The sequence below is a fragment of the Canis lupus genome, chromosome 10 (genome assembly GCF_003254725.2).
Source record: "Canis lupus dingo isolate Sandy chromosome 10, ASM325472v2, whole genome shotgun sequence".
Lineage (NCBI taxonomy): Eukaryota > Metazoa > Chordata > Mammalia > Carnivora > Canidae > Canis > Canis lupus.
The window spans coordinates 32,010,322-32,035,922 of record NC_064252.1 but is presented as its reverse complement, the minus strand read 5'-3'; the positions used below and the strand labels follow the sequence as shown (position 1 = coordinate 32,035,922).

At 46.0% G+C, this 25,601-nt stretch overlaps 1 protein-coding gene across 5 annotated transcripts in view; it reads left to right on the top strand.

Moving 5' to 3' along the window:
• ABTB3 (ankyrin repeat and BTB domain containing 3) overlaps positions 1-25,601 on the top strand; it is a 310,781-nt gene that overhangs the window by 254,744 nt on the left and 30,436 nt on the right. For 2 of the 5 annotated variants that reach the window (XM_025461731.3, XM_049115342.1), the window contains exons 5-11: positions 5,858-6,023; positions 8,362-8,451; positions 10,391-10,492; positions 12,440-12,533; positions 12,651-12,786; positions 13,512-13,732; positions 15,226-15,404. In XM_025461731.3, coding sequence (XP_025317516.1) covers positions 5,858-6,023; positions 8,362-8,451; positions 10,391-10,492; positions 12,440-12,533; positions 12,651-12,786; positions 13,512-13,732; positions 15,226-15,404 — 988 coding nt within the window. The remainder of the gene's footprint in view (positions 1-5,857; positions 6,024-8,361; positions 8,452-10,390; positions 10,493-12,439; positions 12,534-12,650; positions 12,787-13,511; positions 13,733-15,225; positions 15,405-25,601) is intronic. The other 3 variants (XM_049115340.1, XM_025461749.2, XM_049115343.1) reach the window with 3 other exon arrangements.

Sequence of the window (25,601 nt, the reverse complement as noted above, 5' to 3'; positions counted from 1 at the left end):
TGAGCACTAGGCCCTGCCTGCTCCGTGGGAGACAAGCTTCCATGTCGAACACTCAGACCTGCGCCTCAGTTTCCTTGTCCAGAGAATGGGAATAATGATAACAAAGCCTGCAAGGAGAGGTCGGCTGACATGGTAGGAGTTGGGCACTTAGTAGGGTGCCTGGCACACAGTGAGCATGCAATAAGGGGTGGCTTCTATTTCTGGTGAGGGAAGGTCACGGTTGTGAGGACTGTTTGGGCCTTTGAGGTTCAGATCCCAGAGTCATGCACAGAAGCCCAGTGACTGCCAGCACATTGCTAAGAACTGGGCTGTACAGAGTGGTTAGTGGGACAGACTGGGCTCAAATCCTGACTCCTACTTATTAGCTGTGCGACAACGAACAAGTTAATTAGCCTCTCTGTGCCCCATTTTTCCTTGTCTGTACAGTTAATAACTGTGCCTTACTTGTGGGGTTATTGTGAGAACTTAAACACGTTAATATTTGCAGAAAGGTATAATATGCCTAGACATGGTAAGAGCTAGTATTTGTTAAATCGGTAAAACGTGTAAAAATGTTAATGTCCCCATTTTTCACGTTTGAAAATAGAATGAGATTAAGTTCCCTGTGCAGGGTTCAGTGCACAGCATCAGCAGTTAGTGAGGGCAGAGCCAGGTGACAAACCCAGGCTGTCAGGCTTCCAAGCCCACACCACTGGGGACGGGCTTCCCAGAGTGAGCCTAGGTTCGCGCTCAGGAGCTGGGAACTGCCTGGCACCTTCTAGCACCAGTGGGGTCAGGACTGGTCCTGGGGGTAGGGGAGGAAAGAGGGGCTCGGAGACTGGCTGGGGCAGACCCCAGCACCCCGAGTAACTCTGCTCTACCATTTCCTGCTTGTTGAACTGTTCCAGAAACTGCGCTTTCATCAAGTGGGACCCCCATCCGCCCCCCCCTCCCCAGCCTCTGTCATCACTTACAGTTTGCTTGCAAAACCACGCTAAGGCACGCAGTCTTTCTGAGGGCCAGGGTTTCCCCACTTGGAAGAGGACTGCCTTCATTCTGGTGGAATTTGTTAGATGCAGTATCTAACCTGAGACCCCAGGAAGCGCTTTGTACTACAGTGTGCTTCAGGCTCCATGTCCCCGAATTTGGTTCTTCCAAGTACAGTGTGTTCTCTCCAGTGTACACCTTGCTTTGTGACTTACAGTAATGATTGTGATATGAGAGCTTCGTGCTCAGCCCTGTACTCCTCTGAGCACACTGTACATGGACTATCCACACCTAGAGTCCCAGGAGGATGGTATTACTACTAAACTCATCTTACAGATGAGAAAACTGAACAACAGAGAGGTTAAATAACTTGCCCCAAGATCACACAGCTGCTGAGTAGCAGAACGGGGAACTAGAGTTCATGCTCACCACTCCTATGTACGCTAGCTTTAAGAATTAACCTATGAGTAAAATGTGTCTGAGGCCTCACCTGCTCATGTCTGTCACTGGGAGATCAGCAGAATACATTAGCATCCCTCCTCAATACTTCCTCCTCGGGGGAGAAAAGGCAATGTGATTGCTTGCTGTGCTCAGGCCTGCAGGCTTCCTGGAAAACATCTTTCTGAAGTCACATTCTTGAAGCAGTGGAAGATATGGAGCCCAAGTCTTGGGGCCTGGGCCCTTGAGAAATTGGAGAAATTGACTACTTCCGTAGCTGGCCTCTTACTTAAATTGATCAGATTTTTTATGGCATCGTTGAAAGCCACTGGCAGGGAAAAGCACAAAGTTGATCACCTTCTGGTGAAGCCCTGGGTGACTGGCTTAATAGATTTCTGCATAAGTAAGTCCCACCCTTAGGAGGGCACACATACTTGCCCAGGCCCCGGGGGAACCTACTGGTCTTCAGTGGCAGATTCTTGGGGAGGCCTTCCAGAAGGAGTAAACAGAGCTCTGAGCCATGTTTACAGGAATGCTGCAGGAATTTAAATGCTACCAAGTTAAATTTTCTAACAAACCAGGTTGAACAGAAAGCCGTGTTTTCACAAACTTTTATGGAAAATGTTCTTACCTGCTTTAGCTGGTAAAATAACCAGAACCATTACTCACTTTGTGTGACTGAAGGATTCTGGAAGACAGGTGCTTCCTGGGGCCTGCTCTCAAGAATAAATGGCAGGTCGTGCATGGCTTACCTACAGTTAATAACCATATGCGTCAGGCACAAAGAGAGGAATGACAAGATAGATGTGGTCCTGCCCCCAGGAGGCTGACAGCAAACAAACTGTAGGATGAATGGAATGGAATGGAATGGAATGGAATGGAATGGAATGGAATAGAATAGAATAGAATAGAATAGAATAGAATAGAATAGTCACAGATTGGGAAAAGTGGTAAGAGGGAAGGATGAAATTGGCCAGAGATGGGGCATATAATGGCAGGAAATGAGGTGTACCCTCCTTTAGAGAAGGCCTCCTTTCAACATGATATTCAAGCTCAAATTTGAGGGGTGAGAAGGAGCCAGCCCCACAGACAGCCAAGAAAGGGAAGAGCAAGAATGAAGTCCTTGAGGTAGGAGAGACCTTGGCCACCGGAGAGTGGCACATGCAGAAGGAAGTGTGGAAGAGGAGGGTGGGTCTCACCCCTGCAGTGCCTGTGGTCCATGCCTGGGAGCTGGATTCTAGTCTCAGTACACGGGAAGGTATTAAGCAGAGACACAACACAGCACAGTCTTATTTACATTTTAAGCTCACTCTTGGAGGCCCCTGGGCAGCTCAGTTGGTTGAGTCTCTGGCTCTTGATTTTGGCTCGGGTTGTGATCTCCAGTTCCTGGGATGGAGCCCCCACATTGGGCTCCCTGCTCAGTGGCGAGTCTGCTTCTCCCTCTCCCTCTGCTTCTACCCCTGCTGGCATGTGCTCTCTCTCCATCTCTCTTTAAAATAAATAAATCTTTTAAAAAAAAGAGAAAGAGAGAGACTGGTTTGGACAGAGAACAGAATGGAAGCTGACAGACCAGTGAGGAGGCCACTATACTCATCTAGACAAGAGACCCATGTCTGGAGCCAGTGTATGGGCAGTGGGGCTGGAGAGCAGTGGATGGGTTTGGGATTTGGGTGGCAAAGTCAACAGCTGATGGAATGGCCATGAGCATGGGAGAAGGTTCTGGCCTGAGCACCTGAGTGGACAGTGGTGCCATTCATAGAGATGGGATGACTTAGAGACAGGTTTGGAGGGTGGGGGGTGAACATGTTAAGAATATACATGCTAGATTTGAGGGTCTGGGAGACATCCAAGAGATGTGCTCAAGAAGGCAGTTGCATATGTGGGTATGCCAGCACAATGGAGAAGTGCAGGGTCCCATTGAGCAGGGTCAGGCTGGGGGGTCCAATCCCTGCTCACTGCTTACCAGCTCTGTGACTCGGGCAGGTTCCTCAACTCTAGAATGGGGCTCCCCATAGCACCTCCATTGTGGGCTTATTGTGATACACGGAAAGAGCTTAGATTTCAGTAGTAAGAACTCAGTAAACATTAGCCTCCTATAATAACAATTATTATCATCACCATCTTAGCTATGGTAATTTCCTTGCCATTTGTCTCTTTGTAATTAAAATCAAGATTCTCTGTAGCTGGTAAACACTTGTGCTGATGTTCTTGGAGTTACTGATTTATGAGTCTGGGTGCTCAGGGAACACGGGGCGGGGGTCTGTGTCTCCCTCCTCCTAGCCCCTGGTGTGATGCCCACACACAGTAGGTGCTCAGTAACATTTATCTAGTCAGGTGAAATGCAGCTTGACTCCAGAAAACAAAATGCTTATTTGAGAGACTCAGTCAAGCATGGAGGAGAGCAGAAGGGACTGAGACACAGAGAGGAAACTGCAAATTCACTGACAATGACAATTCATAGCATCTTTGCTCTCAGGAAGGAGGCTCTTGATTTCACAAATCAGCCTCTTTCCCAACTAGATAGTGGTCTGTTAGAAGAAAAGCTTTCCCTAGAGTTAATCAAATCTGGGGGCACCTGGGTGGCTCAGTCGGTTAAGCAGCTGCCTTCTGCTTAGGTCATGACAATGGGGGTCCTGGAATCCAGCCCCACATCCCATTGGCTCCCTGCTCAGCAGGGAGTCTACTTTTCCCTCTCCCTCTGCCTGCCACTCCACCTACTTTCCTCCTGCCCTCTCTCTTTCTGTATCAGATAAATAAAATATTTTTTAAAAAATCTAATACCTCCCCAACATCTGCACACACACCCCACCCAATCAAGGCTCCAGACATGTCAGCACGACACACGCAGATCCCCACCTTTTCCTCTCCAGAAGCCTCTATTATATGCCCCAGAACCTGGCCCTGTTGCTCTCACTCTCTTGCTCTGTCCTGTCCATTTGGCCTGAAGCTTCTTCCTTAACCATTTCTTTTCTGGAAACTTAGATGCAGCCCACCACCACACCAGGGGTTTCCTCTTGTCCCCTGGAGATGCTGGGATCCGTGGTCTCTCCCTGTGTTCTTTTCAAATCATGGCAGGTGACTCTGCCCTTTCCCAAATTAAAAAAAAAATTTTTTTAATTTCAATTTCAGTTTCAGGTAAGCTGTGAATAGTGTTTTAATGTACATTTGTTTCATGCAGTGTTTATTAAAGTACTTTTATTTGCTAAATCTAGCACCCCTCGCTGTGAGAGTCCCAAATGCAAAGCCCCACACACCATGCCTTATGGCACAGCCCTGTTCGGTGCCCTAGAAGTTCACATCTTGAATGCCAAGCCCAGGGTCCGTCAGTCCTCCCCCACCACCTATGGGGTTTCCCTAGAGAGTCCTCCAACCATGTTGGGTGTCTTGGCTCCCCTGCCTGCCATGGAAAGGTCTTAATCCTGGAGTCCAGCGTCCTGGTCAACCGTGGGCCTTTCTTGGTCTCTCCCAATGCTCATACAAATAGACTCTTGGAGGCCTTGACCCACACCCAGCTCCTGAGGCCTTCCCGCAGATGAGACCCCACATCAGCACCAAGTTTTCTATCTCCACTGCATCAGCTCCCCCTGGTGGCCAGAAGCAAACTTTCTATCTCCTGCCTGGAGCCCTAAGAGCTCCTACCCTGGGTTTCTATTTCAGGGATGCCTTCTGCCCAAGCGGAGGTGAATGATACATCAGAAATGCAAAGGAGAGTCAAGCACAAACCCATCCCACCCACTCCCTGAGGCTCCCTTAGTGGTTCACCCCTCAAGTGCTCCTCCCCCAGGTCCTAGCCTTGCTGATGAACAGGAGCCTTGGTGCCATAAACCTTCTGGAACTATAGCCCATCTCATTTCCTCCAACCATCAAGAAGAACCGCCCCCCCAAAAAGAAGGTAGTTCCCTCACAACCTTTCCTTATGCCACAAAGTGGCTTAGTTAGAAGCAGGAACGGCACCAGGAATTCTGAGCACCTGACTCCTTTCTTTGGTTTCCACTCTCTGAATTTGCACAGAGAAGGGACAGAAAGGGGTCTAGGATAGGGTCTACTCCAGGCTGCTGGCTGGGTGGCCCAGGGTGAGTCCTTTGTCTGTCTGTCTCCCCATTGTTAAGAGGGGTAATGATTGTACTTGCCTTTGGGGTTGTGTGGGGGATCAAACAAACTAATTCACGTGAAGAGTCTAGCTGAGTGCTTAGCCTAGAGTAAACATCCCATCGTTAGTAGCTCTCACCATGTTTAGCTCAGGATGCTACAGAAGCCTGAGGAAGACAGATCAGCAGCAGTTGTAAAGGACAAAGGATCGAGACATCCATATTTTAATTGGAGCCGAGGAATAGGCAGTTGACAATGAAAACCGAATGCAAGGGATCCTTGGTGCTTTCTAGCTCTCATGGACTTCAAGGACCATTTCCCGGGGAAACCACTACACCCACCTGACCACCTCTCCCTTCCTTAGGGCCGACGACTGCTTTTGTGCTTCTCGGAAGCTGGATGCAGTGGCCATCGAAGCCAAGTTTAAGCAGGACCTGGGTTTCCGGATGCTGAACTGTGGGCGCACGGACCTGGTGAAGCAGGCAGTGTCTCTCCTGGGGCCCGATGGGATCAATACCATGAGCGAACAGGTACAGGGTCTGAGAGTCTGAACAGACACCTCACCCCCACCCCTCCACCAGGTGTACTGCCCCCACCCAAGATGGAAACAGCAGGCGCTGGACACACACTCCCCCTGCTGGTGACTTAGGATGATGTTTATTTTATTCATTTAGTTTGAGTTTTTAAACTATAAAAATATCCTTGTTCATCTTTATAGAAGTTGCACATGATCAGTGCAGCTGAAATGGAAAATACAGAAAAATAGGCCTATTCCAGAAAGGAAATAATGCCATCACCCAGATAGCCACCATTTATATTTAGTATGTGTCCTTCAAGTCATTTTTTTCAGCGGGGTTAAAATTAGTTCTCTGCCTGCCTGCCTGCCTGCCTGCCTGTCTATTACTGCATCACGGAACAACTCCAGGGGTATTTTTACCAAACTTTCAGGGTATGTTTGAGATACACAGAAGTCATTCTGGGGAACCCTCTGAGGCACCTCAGAGATAGGCAGCTGCCCCCCAACATCCTCAAACTGAGGTGCAGTGAAAGGCTCCTGTGCCCACCAACCAAGAGACACCATGTGGGTGAAGATGTCACAGACAGAGAAAACAAACAGATGAGCTCCAGGTGGAAAGTCACAAGGGACAGATGGAGCCGTTTCGCATAGGGCAGCTCGTGTAGCAAGTTCCAGGGAAGGAACAGCAGCTAGGAATTTTCTTGAGCAACAAGGAACCCTAACATACACACACACACACACACACACACACACACACACACTTTTATTATTTTTTAAATTGGGATTTATAATCTCTTGCCTTTTCCAATAACTTATATTAAAGGCACTTTGCAATGTCATTAAATATTCTTTTTTCGGTCACTTTTAATGGCTACATAAAATGGACATATTATTTATTCAGTTTACCATCCTCAGTTGTTGGATATTTAGGTTGTTTCCAATTACGTAGTATGTCAACAATGCTGATTAGTAAAGCTGAGAAGTTAAACATACGAGTCTTTGTTCAAATCCCTGATGATTTCATTATGGAACTTATTTTCATTGAAGTATAGTTGACACAATAGTCTCAAGTGTAGAAAATAGTGATTCTACAATCCTGTATGTTATGCTATGCTCATCCTTAGGGAAATTCTTAAAAATGGAAATAGTGGCTCAAGCACATTAACCTTTCTGCAGGTTCTCAATCTCAAATTACTTTCTCAGAGACTTTGTTTCCATATACACAATCTTCAACAGTATATGCGTTTCCCTTTTGCCAGTATTTCATTGGAGCTTTACTATCTTCTTATTTAGAAGAGCTCTCTACATTTTAGATATAAACCCTTTGTTATAATCTAACAAATATGTCTCAATTTATTTTTTAATATTTTATTTAAATTCAATTTGCCAACATACAGTGTAACCCCCAGTGCTCATCCCATCCAGTGTAAATTTGTTTACCTTTAAATTTTGTTTATAATATCTTCAATTTTATTGTCCTCTATGCTGTAATGATTTTTGTTCATGATTTCTTCCTTAATTTCTACACCTAGAAGCAGATCCAGGTACATATCTTTTATGGTTTTAATTTTTTCTCTGTATCTCTAATCAAACTATGAATTATTTTGGCATATGGTATGAGATCAGGCTCTAATTTGCATGTTTTCCCAAATAGTCACCTTCACAACACTATTTATTGAAAAATCCATCCCTTCCTTCTGCTGGTTGTGGACCCTCAAACTAAGCAGGAGTCACAGGCAAATATGGAATCCCTAAAAGCCATTCTTCATTCACTTGCCTTTTGCTTGTTAATGATAATGTCAAACCAGACGTCAGTGATGGGGACATGCTCAGAGGCATCCAATTTCCCTTGACACTGACCAGCAGCTTATATAAAGTAAAAATGACACTTGTTATATTGTGAAGGAGAAAATGTCAAGGAAACCGTGTTTATGAATTAGGTAACTTGGACAAATGTCACAGAATCCAGAAAGTTCCTAAGACTTGAAATCAGCCACTTGTTTTAGCACGTACTCTTAGGTCTGCTGCAGCCTAGGAGAGATCAATGAAAAAACACCAACTTAAACAAAGATAATTGGAAAAAAAAAAAAAAGGCAATCCTCCCTTCCTCTCCCTCTCCCCTCCAGTTGTTGGTGGGTTTTTTTGGGTTTGGGTTTTTTTTTTTTTTTGGTTTTCAAAATATGAAGGACTGTGCCCTTATGAGTCATAGGGCAGCATATTTATTTTTTTAATGCTGGATTTTGAGTACAAGCATAGCCACCTACACACAAGTAAAAATTTCCATGTGTATTGTCGAGTGACACAGCCGCCTTATAAACTCTCTCCATTCTCTGGTTTCTAACCCACCGCAGGGCATGACCCCACTGATGTATGCCTGCGTCCGTGGGGACGAGGCGATGGTTCAGATGCTGCTGGATGCCGGAGCTGACCTGAATGTCGAGGTGAGGGTGCAGAGGGCTGCAGGGCCCCTTGGCCTGGCAGTCCCCCTGGGGGAAATAAGCAAAGAGAGGGGGGCTTTTTCTCCCGAGAGCCATCACTGAAGGCACTCAGTCCAGCAAATAGTCAGACCAGGTGGTGGATTTCCTGCATCCCAAGGCCCCAGCCCAACCACACTCCAAGGAGCTGCCCATAACTACGTTTCATTTAAAAACCCACCAACGAAGCTGCAAGGAGCATCAGCTTCCCCTTGCCTCAGCTGTACTGAGTCTGATTCTTACTGCTGATCCGTTCCTTTTGGGATCAGGGCAGAAAGCCCTCTTCTGAGCCATCAACCCTTTCTGCCTAATACAGCGCAGGGCCATGTCCCCCGATCTGAGATGTCACTCCCCCAGATGTTCCGCCCTGCCAGCCAAATCCTGATCGGTTCACCTGTTGGTTGAATTGAAGCCACAGGTCTTAAAGCCCATTGCAAAGCCTCCTTAGGGCAGTGTGGTGTATAGCAGAAAACGTACCCCCCCCCCCCACGGGCTTTAGAATTTGACACTTGGGCTCAAGTTCTGAAACTGCTGAGTCTTAGCCACTTGCTTTGTGCTTGGACAGGTGGCTTAGCCTTTTGGAGCCTCAGCGTCCCCATCAGCAACAGGGGGAGAATAATCGCAAAGACTACCTAGCAGAAGTTAGACTCAGTTAATACTGGTCCCCCACAGACACACACCATGAGACTTGTCATAAGTGAAATCATGCTTTTCGACCATGTTCTATCCTGTCTTCCTGGCAGCCAGCTATTGGCAGCCCCAGAGGCTGGGAAGGTTGGCATGCTGCAATCCTAGTTCAGCAACCCTATAAAACTTTGTTAGTTCAAAATTAAATGTTTTCATAATCTTAGTGCTTTGCTTTTTTTTTTTTAAATTAGTGAATTTGATATTCATCTGAGGAAAACAGGCAGTAGGCAGAGTTTTGCATCCAAACCCTTTTGGATATTACAAGTTTCAAGTATTGGGGATTTTCTTGCCTGTTAAGAACCACCATCTCCCCCAGCACTGTGCAGACCTTGCAGGGGCTCCTCATCGTTGGGTCCCAGTGGGCTTCTCTGGTCATCTCTAGCCCATCCCATGGCTCCCAGCTCAAGGCCTTCTCCCAGCAGGCAATTAGTGAACTCAGCTGCTCTGGAGGAAACAGGCATCATAGCTGTATGGGCCCAGGAGTGTTTGGGAGGAAAGCCATGTGCGGATGCCAGTCTTGCAGGACCCCAGCCTTCAGCTGCCTTGCTGCCTCTCTTTTGGCCTAGGGTATGTTGAGGCCTATGTATTGAAAGACCAATATCAGATTGCACATTCATGGTGTGTCCAGGGAAGGTTTGTGCCCATGTTTCTAGAAGCATGATGTTCCTTGTCAATTAGGAAGCCAACATAAGGGTGAAATGAGGACAGGGTGAGGTGAGCTGTGACCAGTTGGGAATGTCACTCCATTGGATGGGCGGTAGTCTTCCCTGGCTTGAAAGCTTGAAGCACAACACACACCCCACACACACCTAGCCTGAGGTTTCCTGCTGCTGAGAAATTCCCCTAAAGGTGTGTATGTAGTGGTATGGCATCTCACGCTGATGTCCTCCTGTGGCCCCCAGAAGCACCGCACTTAAGCAGGAAGAGGGGACAGGCTGGGGAGCTGGCTCATGGTAGCTGCCACTACAGCTTCTCCAAGGCACCTTAGAGAAGGTTAAATCATCCATTTAACTCCCTTCAGATGAGAAGCAAAAAAGACTCCCTACAAGACATCGAGGACAAAAAGTCACCACCTTACTATCACCAACATTTCCCAAAGCACTTTCAGAATGTCCTTCCATACATCTCCAGCCCACGTGCCCAGCCACAGATAGGTCAGACTTGCTAGTCTAAATATTGTGAAGGTCACATTTTGAAAATAACTTCAATTTGTTTATAGGTTGTCAGTACTCCTCATAAATATCCATCCGTCCACCCCGAGACCCGCCATTGGACGGCTCTGACTTTTGCTGTGTTGCATGGACATATTCCTGTAGTTCAGGTATTAATGGATTTCCCTATCCACGTCTGACCTTTAATTTTACCTCCTTCATTATGCAAATCTGTACCTCTCCCAGCATGCACATTCCCTAAGGGATTCATATTGGTTAATTGCAATTAAGTATAGCACATTCATATCATATAAATGAAAATATCATATGTAATGATCTATATGGCCTGGCTTTAACCAATATGAAATTATCACATACCCACACGCAGCCTCACACACACGAGTGGCAAATCTCCGAAGCTGTTCCTGGTTGCTCGGGGGTGGGGCCTGAGCTGTGATTTTGTGGATTTGTTCATTTTGCTTGTCGTTAACATAAACATAAGACTTGGCTGGTGTGAGACCTCAGAACCTCCCCTTAGGTGTGACCCTGGTGTTTGTGTAGAGTCTAGGGTCTCTGACTGGTGGAAAGAAGCATCCCCAAGTCGCCAAGGGAATGGTTCTAAAAGACACTTGCTTGGATCCTACCTATTGAGAATCTGATCCCAGAGGTCTAGAGTAGGGCCTTTGCATGTGTCTTCTGAAACAGCTCCCTGAGTATGGAGAGATGTCCTCATCCAAGGTCCTTTGGGCATTGAAGTATGTATTGCTTGCACTTTCTTTTCTGGTTTTTGTACAGTTGATATTCAATGACTAGCCATCTAGTACATTCTAGATCTTAAATTTGGTCTTTAGTTCATCCAAAAAAAAAGAAATAAGCATCCAGGTCCATTACCACACATGGCCTCATAATGCCGAACTTCGGGTATAATCAGGAACACTTGTTTTTATGTGGTCCAAGCCTCTTAGAAGTATGCAGAGCAGGAAAGAGTTACGGGGACCACTGGGCGATGTTGGAGATCCATAGGAATCTTGTTTTCTCGGTCATGGAACTCCTTCAGAAAGATCCAAAGTCATGTTCCAGGAGGTGGAGTGTATGACATGGTACACTGAGAGCTGACTTCTGCTGTAGAATGTCATGCCCAGTTCACTCCTGGTAGAGGAGTTTAGGAAAGAAAGGATCAGAGGGGCGGCCTAGTGGACACAAATGCCATCCCTTAAAGTGCAGTGGCATCCTAAGCCTTCAAATCAGGAATAGGAGCAGCAGGCAGCCAAGCAAAGCCCCATGGAAGTCAGGCCACCTCTCCACTGCAGGTACACATGGCATGGAATGCCAGCCCTCTCCTGGCGGTGCCCTCAGGGAGCCCTGGGTAGGTAGTCAAGAAGGCAGAATGTTCCTCCTCGTTTTCCATTAGCAGTGCTAAGAGCACATTCACTGTGGGTGAGACCCGGCATGGACAGTCTCCATCTTTATGAAGTCCAGACATCTTCAGGGAATACACAGAATGGAGTAGACTCCTCAGAGTTCCCTCTGCCACTTGATTAATTGATCTCGCTGGCCAGGAAACTTAGCATTTGCTAAACTATCCTCAGAGCCACCCAGAATGTTCTAGAAGGGATTCATGCCCCGGGTGGCCCAGATGGTCCCCAAAGTCCTCTGGAACTCAAGATTCCGTGGTTCTAAGAGGCAACTCTAATGCTCTCCGAGGCTTTGTGTCTCCAACCCAAAAAGAGTCTTCCAACACTCTGGTGCCTCAAGAGTCCAAGGCAGCGCTTCTAGAGACTTGAACGTGCATATAAATGACCTGGAGATCTTGCTGCAATGCAAACTCTCATTCAGTTGGTCTGGGATGGGGCCTGAGTGCTCACATTTGCAACAAGCTCCCAGGTGATGCGGATGCTGCTTTCCGAAGACCAGGCTTTGATAGTCCGAGGTTCTAGGACATTCAAGAGGCCATCAGCTCACCCTCTATGTACAGCTGCCCTCACCCTGTGCACACGGCCACTGACCCAGAGGGAGGGCAGGAACATTGGCATCGCACTGACTTCTGCCAGCTTTTCCTGATGTGTCCTCACAGTGCATGTCCTTTAAATGTCTCAGTAGCCACTCTTCCTCCACAGCTGCTCCTGGACGCTGGGGCCAAGGTGGAAGGCTCCGTGGAGCACGGCGAGGAGAACTACTCGGAAACACCCCTTCAGCTGGCAGCTGCCGTAGGTAAGAGCCGCTGAGCCTCGTCCCGGCCGAGGGTCTCCACCACCTTGCGCCCTCAGTGTGTCTGTGACTGTATCTTTGCTTTATCCGCTTATAAAACCCCCTTCTCTGGGCTTGCAGGAAATTTTGAGCTGGTTAGTTTGCTGTTGGAGCGTGGTGCGGATCCCCTGATAGGAACCATGTACAGGAATGGAATTTCTACAACCCCCCAGGGTGATATGAACTCTTTCAGCCAGGCCGCAGCCCACGGACACAGGTAGGCTAGGATGGGCCAAAGCCACAAGGTCCCAAGTGGTGCTTGTTAAAAATGCAGATTCCCAGGCCTACCCCAGACCCATTACATCTCTGGATGTGGGGCCCAGAAGCAGGCCAGACCCCAGGCCTGGCCAGAGTGGCCTTAGCCACCAGCTTTCTGCTCAGAGCCAACTCCATGCAGCGCACATCCACTCAGGCTACCTTGTTTTGTCCTTGCCCTGTCAGCTTTCACCTCACAGAGACACCACTTTTTGCCAGTTTGGTCAGAGCCTGTCACCTCAGCTGCCGTGAAGTGAGAAGAACCATTTTAAAAATAATAAAATCCCTTCCAGCCTAAGTTACCACTTATCTACATTTCCTTCAGGGTTTACCCCCTTCCAGTTTTTTGACACACAACCCTAGTAAAGCAGATTCACTGTGGGACCCCGTGTGCAGGCTGATGGTTAGAAGGGCACAGTCCTAGAACCTTCTAGATACTTCTAGATACTTGAGGAAAGCACTTAGCTCCAGGCTGCCCTCAAGGAAACATAGCCAGTCACGCCTCTCCCATCTCCGTCCTCAAAACATCACACCGGTGGTCAGGGCTCTGAAACCACCACCCCAGAGTTGTTCCCATCATCCCCCTGTTCTCACATGAGTGGGGTCCCCACTTCCCACACCCCATCCCTGCCCTGGAAAAGCCCTTCCATCTCTGAGTGTCTTCCTCTCTGGGTTTATGATTGACAGGAATGTGTTCCGCAAACTGCTCGCTCAGCCAGAGAAGGAGAAGAGTGATATCCTGTCCCTGGAAGAGATTCTGGCCGAGGGGACTGACCTGGCGGAGACAGCCCCGCCTCCCCTGTGTGCCAGCCGCAACAGCAAAGCCAAACTGAGAGCTCTGAGGGAGGCCATGTATCACAGCGCTGAGCATGGCTACGTGGATGTCACAATTGATATCAGGAGCATAGGTCAGTCTGGCACCCTCCACCGCTGGGCACAGCACCCCTGCCCAGCTCTAGGTTACACACACACACACACACACACACACACACACACACACATACACATGGGCCCAGGGAACTTCTCATTTGCTGGTTGGATCACTTCCAAGCTAAAACACCCACACCTCCTCAAAGACAGCAGCATCCCTCCCTACCCCGAAAGGCTGATCCTCAGGTCATTTTCTCATGATTCCCAAACTCTGGACCCTGAGAATTTAAGGAATTAGAATCACCTGGGAGCTTGTCTGAATACAGATTGCCAGGCCCTACACCCAGAGGCTCTGCTGTTGAGGGTCTGGATGGATAAAGGCCGGAAATCTTTATGTTTAACAATCATCCCAGGTGGTTCCCAGTGGTTGGTGAATCACTGCCTTAGAGCACCCATATCCAAGAAGCAGTGGCCAGGCAACAGGTAGGATGAGGCTCACCCACTGAGCTTCAGGGTACAAAGCCACTCCTGAGAAAAGCTAGGGTTGGCTCTTCCTTGAGGGAGCTAGCTCAGATCCATCTCTGTGTGTCCAGGGAGCAGGCCAGCTCAGCCTTCCCAGTATGGGGGCAGGAACAGCAGGTCCTAGCATGGGCCTTCAACCTCTGGTATGGCAGGTCAAGGTGGGCAGAGGGCCTGAGGAGAGGCCCCCCTGCCGCCATTCTGGACGTGGGCCTCTCTCTCCGAGTGACTGTTCAGAATGTGGGACATTTGTGCCACTGTGCCGAGGGCCTATTTAGCATGATGCTGAAGCTCCAGACTCTGAATGGCCTACTCCTTATGCCCAGTAGTGGAGCATGCTCTTCATCCGTGCCTCTCCATGGGGAAGGAGAAGCACATCGCAGCAGTCAGCTGCTGGAGAGGTTTCTGTGAAAGGAGGAAGGCCTGATGAAGCGCCCACAGGGGGAAGAGTTGTTCTGCCCAGGGGAGCGGCAGCAGTACCTTCCAGGCCTTTCTCTGACGTCTGCGCCCATCCTGGCCAGGGCAGTAGATGGTGAGGCCCACCGATGGGTTTCACCAGCTCTGAGCTCTCACTTGGGCATGATGTGCTGCTCATCCTGAGCAGGACTCTAACCCCCCTGAGCTTCTGTCTCCCCAGAAGGCAGAAGGGATAGAGGGGAGCAACGTCAGGACCCAGAAGTATGGGGTAGGCATAAGCAGTGTGTCACATTCTGTGTTCTGCACGATGGTGAGATCTTGTAAAATGCAGCTCCTAGTAAGTGAACAGCGTGCATAGATGGACAGCCATAGCTAAGGGGATTGAATTCTGATCTTTAGTTTCAACATCTGCAAATCTTCAGGGGGAATAAAAAGCAACTTTGGCGCAGTTCATCCCACATCAGGCTCTTGGGCTCGTAATTTGGTGATGTCCTGGGGAAAGGCCAGCTTGCAGATAAAAAAACACGCCTTCTGTTGTGGTTGTTTTCTGTCTTGTCCTCTCCTCCCCTGCACACCCTTCCCCGCCCCCTCCCAGGCGTCCCGTGGACACTGCACACGTGGCTGGAGTCTTTGCGGATCGCCTTCCAGCAGCACCGCAGGCCCCTCATCCAGTGCCTGTTGAAGGAGTTTAAGACCATTCAGGAGGAGGAGTACACGGAGGAGCTCATTACCCAAGGCCTGCCCCTGATGTTTGAGATCTTGAAAGCGAGCAAGGTAGGAGAAGTTTAATGCTGTTGCAGTCAGCTGGCGGCAGCAAGCAAGCAAGGCGGGAGGCTCACGAGCTCAGCAGTCCTTAGCCTGGTCCCGCCCTTCGGGCAGGAATCCTGCAGTCACGGCCACCAGCGGCACGTGTGCCCGGCTGGCTAAAGCCACTTGTGCAGTCATTTGTGGGGCGCTGTTCTGCGGAGCACCTGCTATGTCCCAAGGCCCTTGGGCACATGAGACAAAGTGGAGAGACACCTTCTAACCCAGGGAATTTACAGGAAAGCTGGGGTGATCATGCCAACACATGTGCCCCAAGGGCATCTGAGGTTTATGAAACAGTGTTAAATTGGGTGGCGTGGGCTCTGAGAGGTGTGAGTCGGTGTCATGGAGGTGTCACAGAGGTGCTGAGACTTGAGAGGCCCGAATGGACAGATAGGAATCTGGTGGAAAGAGGGAAACGGTACAGCACCCTTGATCAACGGGATACAGACCCTGCCAAGGATCCTGGAGAGCCAGGCCCTGGAGAAAGCTTTCTGGGTACAGAGGATCAGATGAGTGTCACCCCTTCCTCACAGGTCTCCCTGTTCCTGCAACAGGGAGATGCTGTCACCCCATTAGAACATCAGTCCGGCCCATGGGCCATCATGAGATCAATTCTGAAAACTTTCTTTGGGGTCCTTTGCTTGGCGATACCATATGGATGTCCGGTCCCAGCCAGCGGGCCCTGTGGCTTTACTGTGTAAGCAACTGGAGCGCTTTGAGGAGGGATAGCCGTGGCATGCCCAGCCCCCAGCCATCCATTGGAGTGCGGAGCCAGGGGCAGAGGGAGGAGGTGACAGATGCCCCATCACTGTGGCCACGGAAGTGCCAAAGGTGACCAGTCTGCCTGAGAGGCTCTGAGGAGTTTGTGCATCAAGTACCACATACCGAGGGCTCCTCAGTGGGTCCCAAGAGCCCACGTAGCACAGTGGTTCAGGGCGTGGACTCTGGAGCCAAACTGTGGGAATTTAAACCTCACTATACCGCTTACCAGCCTTATGACCCCAGTCAAGTTACTTGACTTCCCTCTGCCTCAGTTTCCCTACCTGAAAATGGGGACAATAATTATACTAACCTCTTAGGGTGGTTGTGAAGATAAAATGAGTCAGTGCCCTTCAAACTGTCCCTGCAACTCCGTGAGTGCTTTATACGTCATAAAGATGGCCTCACCAGAGGATGTGGCACCTCCAGGATGTCCCCAAAGGTGTTCTGTAAAAACCATCCCCTCAAAATATTTAGCACCCCATTGCAGCGCACATATCAACCAGCCATGAGTACTGACCTGAGAACGGGCCAAACATCAGCTCTTTCTGCAGGCTAACATTGGATTACTCACAATTTCTCTCCTGCGGAGTCTTGAATACCCTAATTCACAAAGGCAATCAGGTGTTTCCCAAACTCATTTGACCTTGGAACTCTTTTATCACGAACTGTCTCAAGACACAAGTAAGGATTTTTTTTAAGCTAAAATACGTATTTTATATGCCATATATATGCTATATGCCAGGCACTCTTTGAAGCACATTCTAAGGATTAACTCATTTAATCCTCACAAACAACCTTTGAAGGAGATAATGTTCTTATCTGCATTTAACAGATGGGTAGACCGAGACACAGAGAAGGTGATCACTTGCCCAAGGCCACACAGTTGTGTGGCACAGCTGGGCTTGAACCCAGGCAGCCTGGCTCTAGCACCAGCTTCTCATCACTTTGCTCCAGAACAGCCTTTATAGAAGCATAGGGTCCCTCTCAGACCATGGAACCTCTGATATCTCTGGGGCAATGGGCCTGTAAACTTGCAGGGCAGTGTGGGTTCCCCTTGCCAGGCTGCCCAAAGAGTGAAGAGGGGAGCAGAGAGCTGCCTTCTCTGGATGGCAGGGGTGGCCCAACAGCAAAGCAGCAGCAGCATGGCCCCTCAGCTGTCTGAGCCTCAAGCACCTGGCCTGGGGTCCAGAGCTGCGCTCATGAAGTATTCTTATCCGCAGCCTAGCCTTAATCCACAGTCTCAGGGCTCACTGCAGCTGGATTTGACGGAAGCCCCACCAGGACCCAAAATGGGAGTGGGAGTGCCAGTCCTTGGGTAATGAGCCGCAGTGATTCCACAGGCAGCAAAACCTGATGGAAGCATTTCAAGACCAAACTTCCCCATGCCCTTTACCCCTCCAACTTTGAATGAATGAATGAATGAAGGAATGAATGGCGCTTTCACCTGCAATTACCTAGGAAACCACTTTAGTGAAAAACGTTTCTAAGTCTGGAATTCCCAGGGGTAGGTGTTCTAACTTGTTCTCACTTGTTTGTTTTTGGTTCCTTGGTTTTTGTTTGTTCCTTTTTTCAGGCTATAATGGGAATTCCACAGATTACTGAGGCATCCTGTGTATTAAGTAAACCTAGTCTATGAAATTTTTTAAAAAGATTTTATTTATTTATTCATGAGAGACACAGAGAGAGAGAGGCAGAGACACAGGCAGAGGGAGAAGCAAGCTCCATGCAGGGAGGCTGATGTGGAACTCGATCCCGGGTCTCCAGGATCACGCCCTGGGCTAAAGGCGGTGCTAAACCGCTGAGCCACCCGGGCTGCCCATGAAATTTTTTTATTAAACTTTATTTTGGTGTTTTGGAGTGTGACATACAGAAAATTGCCGAGATCATAACTATAGAGCCTAATGAATTTCCACAGGTAAACCTACTGTGTGATCAGCACCAAGGCCAAGAAAGAGAACATTACTAGCGCCCTAGCAAGCCTTTTCAGTCTTATTCAGCTACCCACTAAAGGGCAGCCAGTAGCTGGGAGGGGCCTTTGCCGTGGAATGTGGACTAGAACCCGCCCTGGGCCAGCGATCCTGATCTTCAGGGATGGAGGGAGCCAGGTCCCAGGGAGGAGCAAGCAGTCTGGGAACATTGTGCTTTCAAGTTGGGTTTGCTTTCCTAGGGGCTCGTTGGCGACCCCTACTGGTGAACTGCGATATTCCCGCACCATGTACCCCGAAGGGAAGAGAGAAGAAGGCGTGACCCATTTCCCAGGGCTGCATTGTGAAGCCAAGCAGTCCCAGAGCATGAGTAGTATTCCTCTGGTCAAAAGAAGACTGGAGAGAGATGGTGGCAGAAAAATTCAGAGAGTTGAGAAAGCGCTGTAAAGCTGTGCCTTCCAGCGTGTCCTATTGGAGAATAGTAGTAGCCACACATCACACAACTGCCCAGCAGTATTCCTTCTCCTTCCATTAAAGGATTCCTGTTCAGATCGCATCTGCCATTCTGTGTGGACAGGTACCTGGTTTTATCAGATGATCAGTAATAGTGGATAAGGACCTAGAAATCCCATAAATAAATTCTCTTTATGGTTAGCTACAAATATCCAGCTGTCCTAAAAAGTGAAGCATATACCCTCCCATCCTTGACTTGTGCTCCTTTAGACATTCCTTGAAATCTGGCTGCAGATGGGCTTCTTGCTCCTTCTTCTTAATTTTAATTTCCAAAGAATTCAGCATCTCTAGATTTCCCAGGAGCAGAACAATATACATCTGTTTAAAGTACATCTTAGTATACATCTGTTTAAAGAAAGTTCCTGGCCCATTTCTCCCACGCATAATGCCCCAGGGCATTGATTCATTCAGCAGTCATGAGGGCTCACTATGCAATAATAGGACAGACACCTTCTTTATCCTCCTGAAATTTGCTGTGTCCAGGGGAGGTGCAGACAGGGAACAAGGAAATGGATCAGAAGAGAGTGGGAGCTTGATAAATGCTATGAAAAAAAAAAAAAAGGCAAAATTAAGACAATGACCGAATCTCTGGGGGTGGGGCAGGCAAGGTGTAAAGATGTAAAGAAGAGATGTAAAGAAGGTCTCCCTAAGAAGGTAGCATTTGAACAATCACCAAAGTGGGGGAAAGTGCAGCCATGCAGAGGTCTAGAGCAAAAGCATCCCAAGTGGGTGAGTGTAGTTGCTGAGGCTCTTAGTGGAGACATGCTTGGTGTGTGGAGGCAACAGGAAAATCAGCAAGGTGACCAAGGCAGTGGGATACAGGAAGAAGTACTGTAGATAAAAATCAGATTGCACAAACTCTTTCTCCATGGTGAAAAGTGTGGGTGTCCCTCCATGTGCAGTGAATAGAACACCACTGGAGGTTTTGGACAGAGACAAGACCCGATCTTTGGGGTTTTTTTCTTGTAGTTTATACACCTTTTTACTTTTTCTCAATTTTTAATTGAAATAGCTTAGTTTTTTAAACTTTTGATTTTGAGGTCATTGTAGATTCCATGCAGTTGTAAGAAAAAATACAGCAGTAGCCCTCAGTACCCTTTACTCAGTCTCCCCCATTGGCAATATCTTACTAGAACTATGGTAAAATATCACAACCACGATACTGATGGGATATAGTCAACATGCAGAAAATTTTTATCACCTGCAGGATTCCCTCATGTTGCACTCCTGTAGCCAAACCCATTTCTCTTGTGCCACCACCCCATCTTTACCCACTGGGAACTGCTAATACGTTCTCCATTTCTCTAATTTTATTTTAAGAATGTAATTTCAACTGTGCCTGGGTGGCACAGTTGGTTAAGCATCTAACTCTTGGTTTTGGCTCAGGTCGTGATCTCAGGGTGGTGAGATCAAGACCTGCATCAGGCTCCACGCTCAGTGTGTAGCCTGCTTGAGATTCTCTCTCCCTCTGCCCCTCCTTTCCTGCTCTCTCTCTCTCTCTGTCTCTGTCTCTAGGAAATAAGTCTTTTTTTAAGAAAACGTAATTTCAGTAGAATCATACAGTATGTGACTTTTCAGATTTGGATTTTCTCATTCAGCATAATTCCCTGAAGAATCATCAGGTCATTGGATGTATTCATAGTCTGTTTCTTTTCATTGCCGAGCAGTGCTCCATGGCATGGACATACCATGGTTTGTATAACTGCTCACCCACTGAAGGACAGTAGAATTGTTTCCAGTTTCAAGCTATTACAAATACAGCTGTTGTAAACATTCACACTCAGGTTTTTATGCAGATGTATGTCTTCATTTCTTTGGGATTAATGCCCAGGAGTGCCATCACTGGGTGGTATGGTAGTTGTGTGATTCGTTTTTTAAATAAAGGGCTAAACTGCTTTCGAGAGCGGCTGTACCATTCTACATTCCCACCAGCAAAGTAGGAATGATCCAGTTTCTCTACATCCTCGCTGTTTGGTATTGTTGCTCTTTTTTATTTTAGCCATTCTGATAGATATGGAAGTGACATCTTGTGGTTTTAATTTCCATTTCCCTAAATGGCTAATGGTGTTGAACATATTTTCATGTGCTTATCTGCCATCTGTACATCCTCTTCAGTGAAATGCCTCTTTGTGTCTTTGCCTGTGTTCTAATTAAGTTGTTTGCTTTTTAACTGCTGATTTTTGAGTGATACTTATCTTTTGTCAGATAATGTGGTCTGCCAGGATTTTCTCGCATTCTATAGCTTTTCTTTTTATCATCTTGGCAGGGTCTTTCACAGAGCAAAAGCTTTTAATTTTGAGGAAATCTTATTGATCAATTTTTATTATAATGGAGAGTCTGCTTTGGGTATCAAGTATTAGAACTCCTTGCCTTGCCCTAAATCGTGAATATGTCCTCATATTTTTTTCCCTAGAAATTTTAGTTTTATGTTTTATACTGATGTGATTGATTTTGTATTAATTTTTGTATGAGGTGTGAGACTTACATCAAGGTTTTCTGGGTTTCGTTTGTGTGTTTTTGTTGGCTTTGGTTTGCTCGTTTTGCCAGGGGATGTTTAGTATCTCATCTCCATTTGTTGGAAAAGCTGTCTCTCCTTCATTGAATTACTTTTGCACATTTGTCAAAAGTGAGTTGGGCATATTTGTGTGGGTCTATTTCTGGGTTCTCCACTCTGCTCACTGATTTATGTGTCATCCTTCCACCATTACTATACAGTCTTGATTAGCATAGCTAAAACATAAATCTTGAAGTTAGGTAGGACTTATTTTTCCATTTTATTCTCTTTTTTTGAAAATTATTTTAGCTATGTTCTTTGTCTTTCCATATAAATTTTGTGGGGGGTTTTTCAAGTAAATTCTACCCTCAATGTGGGGCTGGAACTCACCACCCTGAGATCAAGAGTCTCAGTTCTATTGACTGAGCCAGCCAGGTACCCCTCCATATAAATTTTAGAATAAACTTGCTATATTAACAACAACAACAAAAATCTTGCTGATATTTTAATAGGAATTGTGTTAAACCTCTATATTGATTCAGTTAGAATTGACATCTTTACTGTATTAAATCTTTCAGTTTATGAATTGTATGTCTCTTCATGTACTTAGATTGTCTTTGATATATTTTTTAAGATTTATTTATTTTAGAGAGAGCAGGGGGAGGGGCAGAGGATGAGAGAGAATCCTAAAGCAGACTCCCTGCTGAGTGAGGGGAGCCCAATGCTTGCTCGACCTCAAAACCCTGAGATCCTGTCCTGAGCCAAAATCGAGATTTGGCTGCTTAACCGACTGGGCCACCCAAGCATCCCAATCATCTTTGATTTCTTTCATGAACACTGTGGAGTTTGCTGCATAAAAGTCCTGTTTTGTTAGATTTATATATACTTTTTTTTACCAATTGTAAATACAGTATATATATATAAATATATTTTTAACAATTATAAATACAGTATTTTTATTTTTCTTTTGTCCATGTGTTCATTGTTAACACAGAGAAATACACTTGATTTTTGTATGTTTATCTTGTATTCTACAGCCCTGTTGAACTTGTTTATTCCAGGAATTCTTTGTCGATTTACTGGGATAATCTTGTCACCTGCAAATAAAGACCTTCCTTTTCAGTCTGACCCTGAAGATTTCTTTAGGGGATAGATTTTTTAAAATTATGAATTCAATTTCTTTCATATCTATACAGCTATTCAAATTATCTATTTAATATTGAGATGGGGTACTTTTTTTCAGGGAATTGATTCATTTTATCTGCATTGACAGATTTATGTGGATAGAGTTGTTCATCATAATCCCCCTTATTATCTTTCTGATGTCTACAGTCTGTAGTGATAGACTCTGTTTCATTCCTGATTTTTTAATGTGTCCTCTTTTTCCTTTGTCATTCTTCCTGGAGGTTTGTCAGTTTTATTCATCTTTTCAAAGATCCAGCTCTTTGTTTCATTATTTTTTTTTAATTTTTATTTATTTATGATAGTCACACAGAGAGAGAGAGAGAGAGGCAGAGACACAGGCAGAGGGAGAAGCAGGCTCCATGCACTGGGAGCCCGACGTGGGACTCCATCCCAGGTCTCCAGGATCGCGCCCTGGGCCAAAGGCAGGCACTAAACCGCTGCGCCACCCAGGGATCCCTCTTTGTTTCATTATTTTCTCTACTATTTTTGTGTTAACTTTCATTGATTGCTACTCTTATCTTTATTATTTGCTTGCTTTGAGCCTGGTTTGCTTTTCTTTTTCCAGGTTCTTGAGTAGGAGTTTATATTATTGATTTGAGACTCTTCCTCTTATATATACATTGGATACTGTACATATCCTTCGCACTGCTCTAGCTCTGTACCACAAATTTTGATGTGTTGTTTTCACTTTTCATTCAGTTCAGTGTTATTATTTCCTTTGGAATCCTTTTTTTGACTTATGGATTATTTCACAGTCTGTGTCGTTTCCAAATGTTTAGAGACTTTCTTATTATCTGTTATTGATTTCTAGTTTGACTCCATTGTGGTCAGAGAATACCTTCTGTATTACTTATTTTAAGTTTCTGAGTTTGGCTTTATGGCCCTAAGTATGGTCTCTCTTGATATCATCATGAACACTTGAAAATACTGTTTTCTGCTGTCATCAAGAGGAGTGGTCTATAAATGTCGATTAGACTCTATTGGTTGATGGTGGTGTTGAGTTCTTCATATCCTTCGGATTTTTCTATCTTATCAATTCAAATAGGGGTGTTGAAGTCTCCAACTATAATTGTGAATTTGTCTGTTCTGTCAATTCTGTCAATTTTTGAATCACATATAAGGCAGCTCTGTTGTTTGGTGCATACATATTTAGAACTAAAATGTCTTCTTTGTGATTAACCCCTTTATCATTAAATAATGCCTCTTTCTGCTTCTGTCAATTTTCTTTGCTCTGAAGTCCACTTTATCTAATATTTTTAACATAGCCACTCATACTCCTTTGATTAATATTTGCATTTTTTTCACCCTTTTACTTTCAACCTGCCTTTTTCATTATATTTGAAGTGATTTTCTTGTAAACAGTTGGGCTTTTTCATCCACTTTGCCAATCTCTGTCTTTTAATTGGTATATTTAGACCATTTATATTTTATTGTTACTTTAGAGCTTATGTCTGCCATCTTATTTTTGTTTTCTGTTTGGTTTCTCTACCTTTGGTTCTCCTTTCCCTGCCTTCCTGTGGGTTACTCGAATATTTTTTTAATTCCATTTTTATTTGTCTGCAATGTTTTTGATAGCTTTTATATAGCTTCATATAGCTTTTCTAGTGGTTGTTTGCAGTATTACAAATACCTAACAGCATAGTCTACTGGTACCATCATTTCACCAGTTCAAGTGAAATAAAGAAATCTTACCTCCCTTTATGTGCATTTACCCCCCTCCACTTATGACATAATCATCTTTAAATATTTCCTGTACATACATTTAGAACTGCATCAGACACTGTTACAATTTTTGCATCAACCATCAAACATAATTAGGAAACTCAAGAGGAGAAAGTGGGCCTATTATGCCTACCCATATTCTTGTTTACCATGTTCTTTCTTTCTTCCTGAAGTTTCAAGTTTACTTTTATATCCTTTCCTTTCAACATAGAGAACTTTCTTCAGCCATTCTTTTAGCGTAGGCCTCTTTGTGACAAATTCTCTAGTTTTCCTTCATCGGAGAATGTCTGATTTCCCTTTCATTACTAAAAGATACTTTCACTGGTTATTATTTGCTTGATATTTTCCTTTAAATCAACTTACCAGCTGTTAAATGCACTTAGGAAATGCTGTAGTACTACCATAAAGAGAGCCTGCATTACTTGCCATGAATAGAGGGTACATACCAAAACACACAGGTGACTATTTAAAAGCAATTTATTGTGTGTTCGATTTCATCTCAGACCCAGTTTCAGTGACAGACATGGGACTGGGCACTGTCCTCATGGAACTCTGTCTGGTGCCCCTCCCATCTCTTTGGTACCCCTTCCTAATACCTTTCCCAGGTGTGCACCAGCAGACAGAGGCTCATTGTTCACAGGTCAACCTAGTGTATTCCACAAGGGAGAACCCGTCTAGGGATGAACCACTGTTGAGGATGGCTTGAGGCAGAGAACTCACTGCCATTGTCCCCTGAAAGTAACAGTATTTCCACCATTTCCAGATTTTGAGATGTGGCTTTTTTCACCTTTTAGCATTTCACAACTTGAAGTGGGTCTTTGAACATGAATGTGTGTATTTAATGCAGTGAGGTGGGTTTTTTTTCTCTTCCTAAAAGCTGCCATTAATTGTATGACATTTTAGAATCTAGAAGAAAAGAGAAATTGGTTTGAATTATAAGAAATTGCTGTTTGGGGGGTTAAGAATGGTCAAATCTCAGCACTTTCCTTTGGTTCAGCCTAATGGTATGTTATGATGCGTAATCCTTTTTAGCTCTCCTAGCAACCTCACCGAGCAGATATTTTTAATCCACTTTGGAAGAGGGCAGCAAAGCCCGGAGACGCTGAGTAACTTTCCTAAGGTCACAGAGCTAGTGAATGAGGAGCCAGGACCGGGACCCAGCCTCATCTGGTCCTGCTGTCCATGGTTTTACCACTTCATAGAACCCCTGCCTAACACACCTAAAAAGGACCTTTGGGATCAATCCCAGCATTCCTTTCTGAAGAAAAGAAAATGTTTTGGTGCCTTCTTAGGAGAGAAGTGAGGGTCAGAGGAAAAGAGGAAAGATGTCATCCCACATTCACAGGAGCCCGTCTCAGGAATCACCTGCCAACCATGACATTAAGAACTTCACTTCATTCCCCTTTTGTTCTATGTAGCCATAGTTCTGAATCCTGAGGACCCAAGTTCACTCTATACGTCCACCCAGCATTTTCTATGAGAGACCTGAATGGCTGGTACCTAGCAGCATACCAGTTACAACCACTAACCAGGTGCTGTGTCCTTGGGCTCAGGCAGACGCCC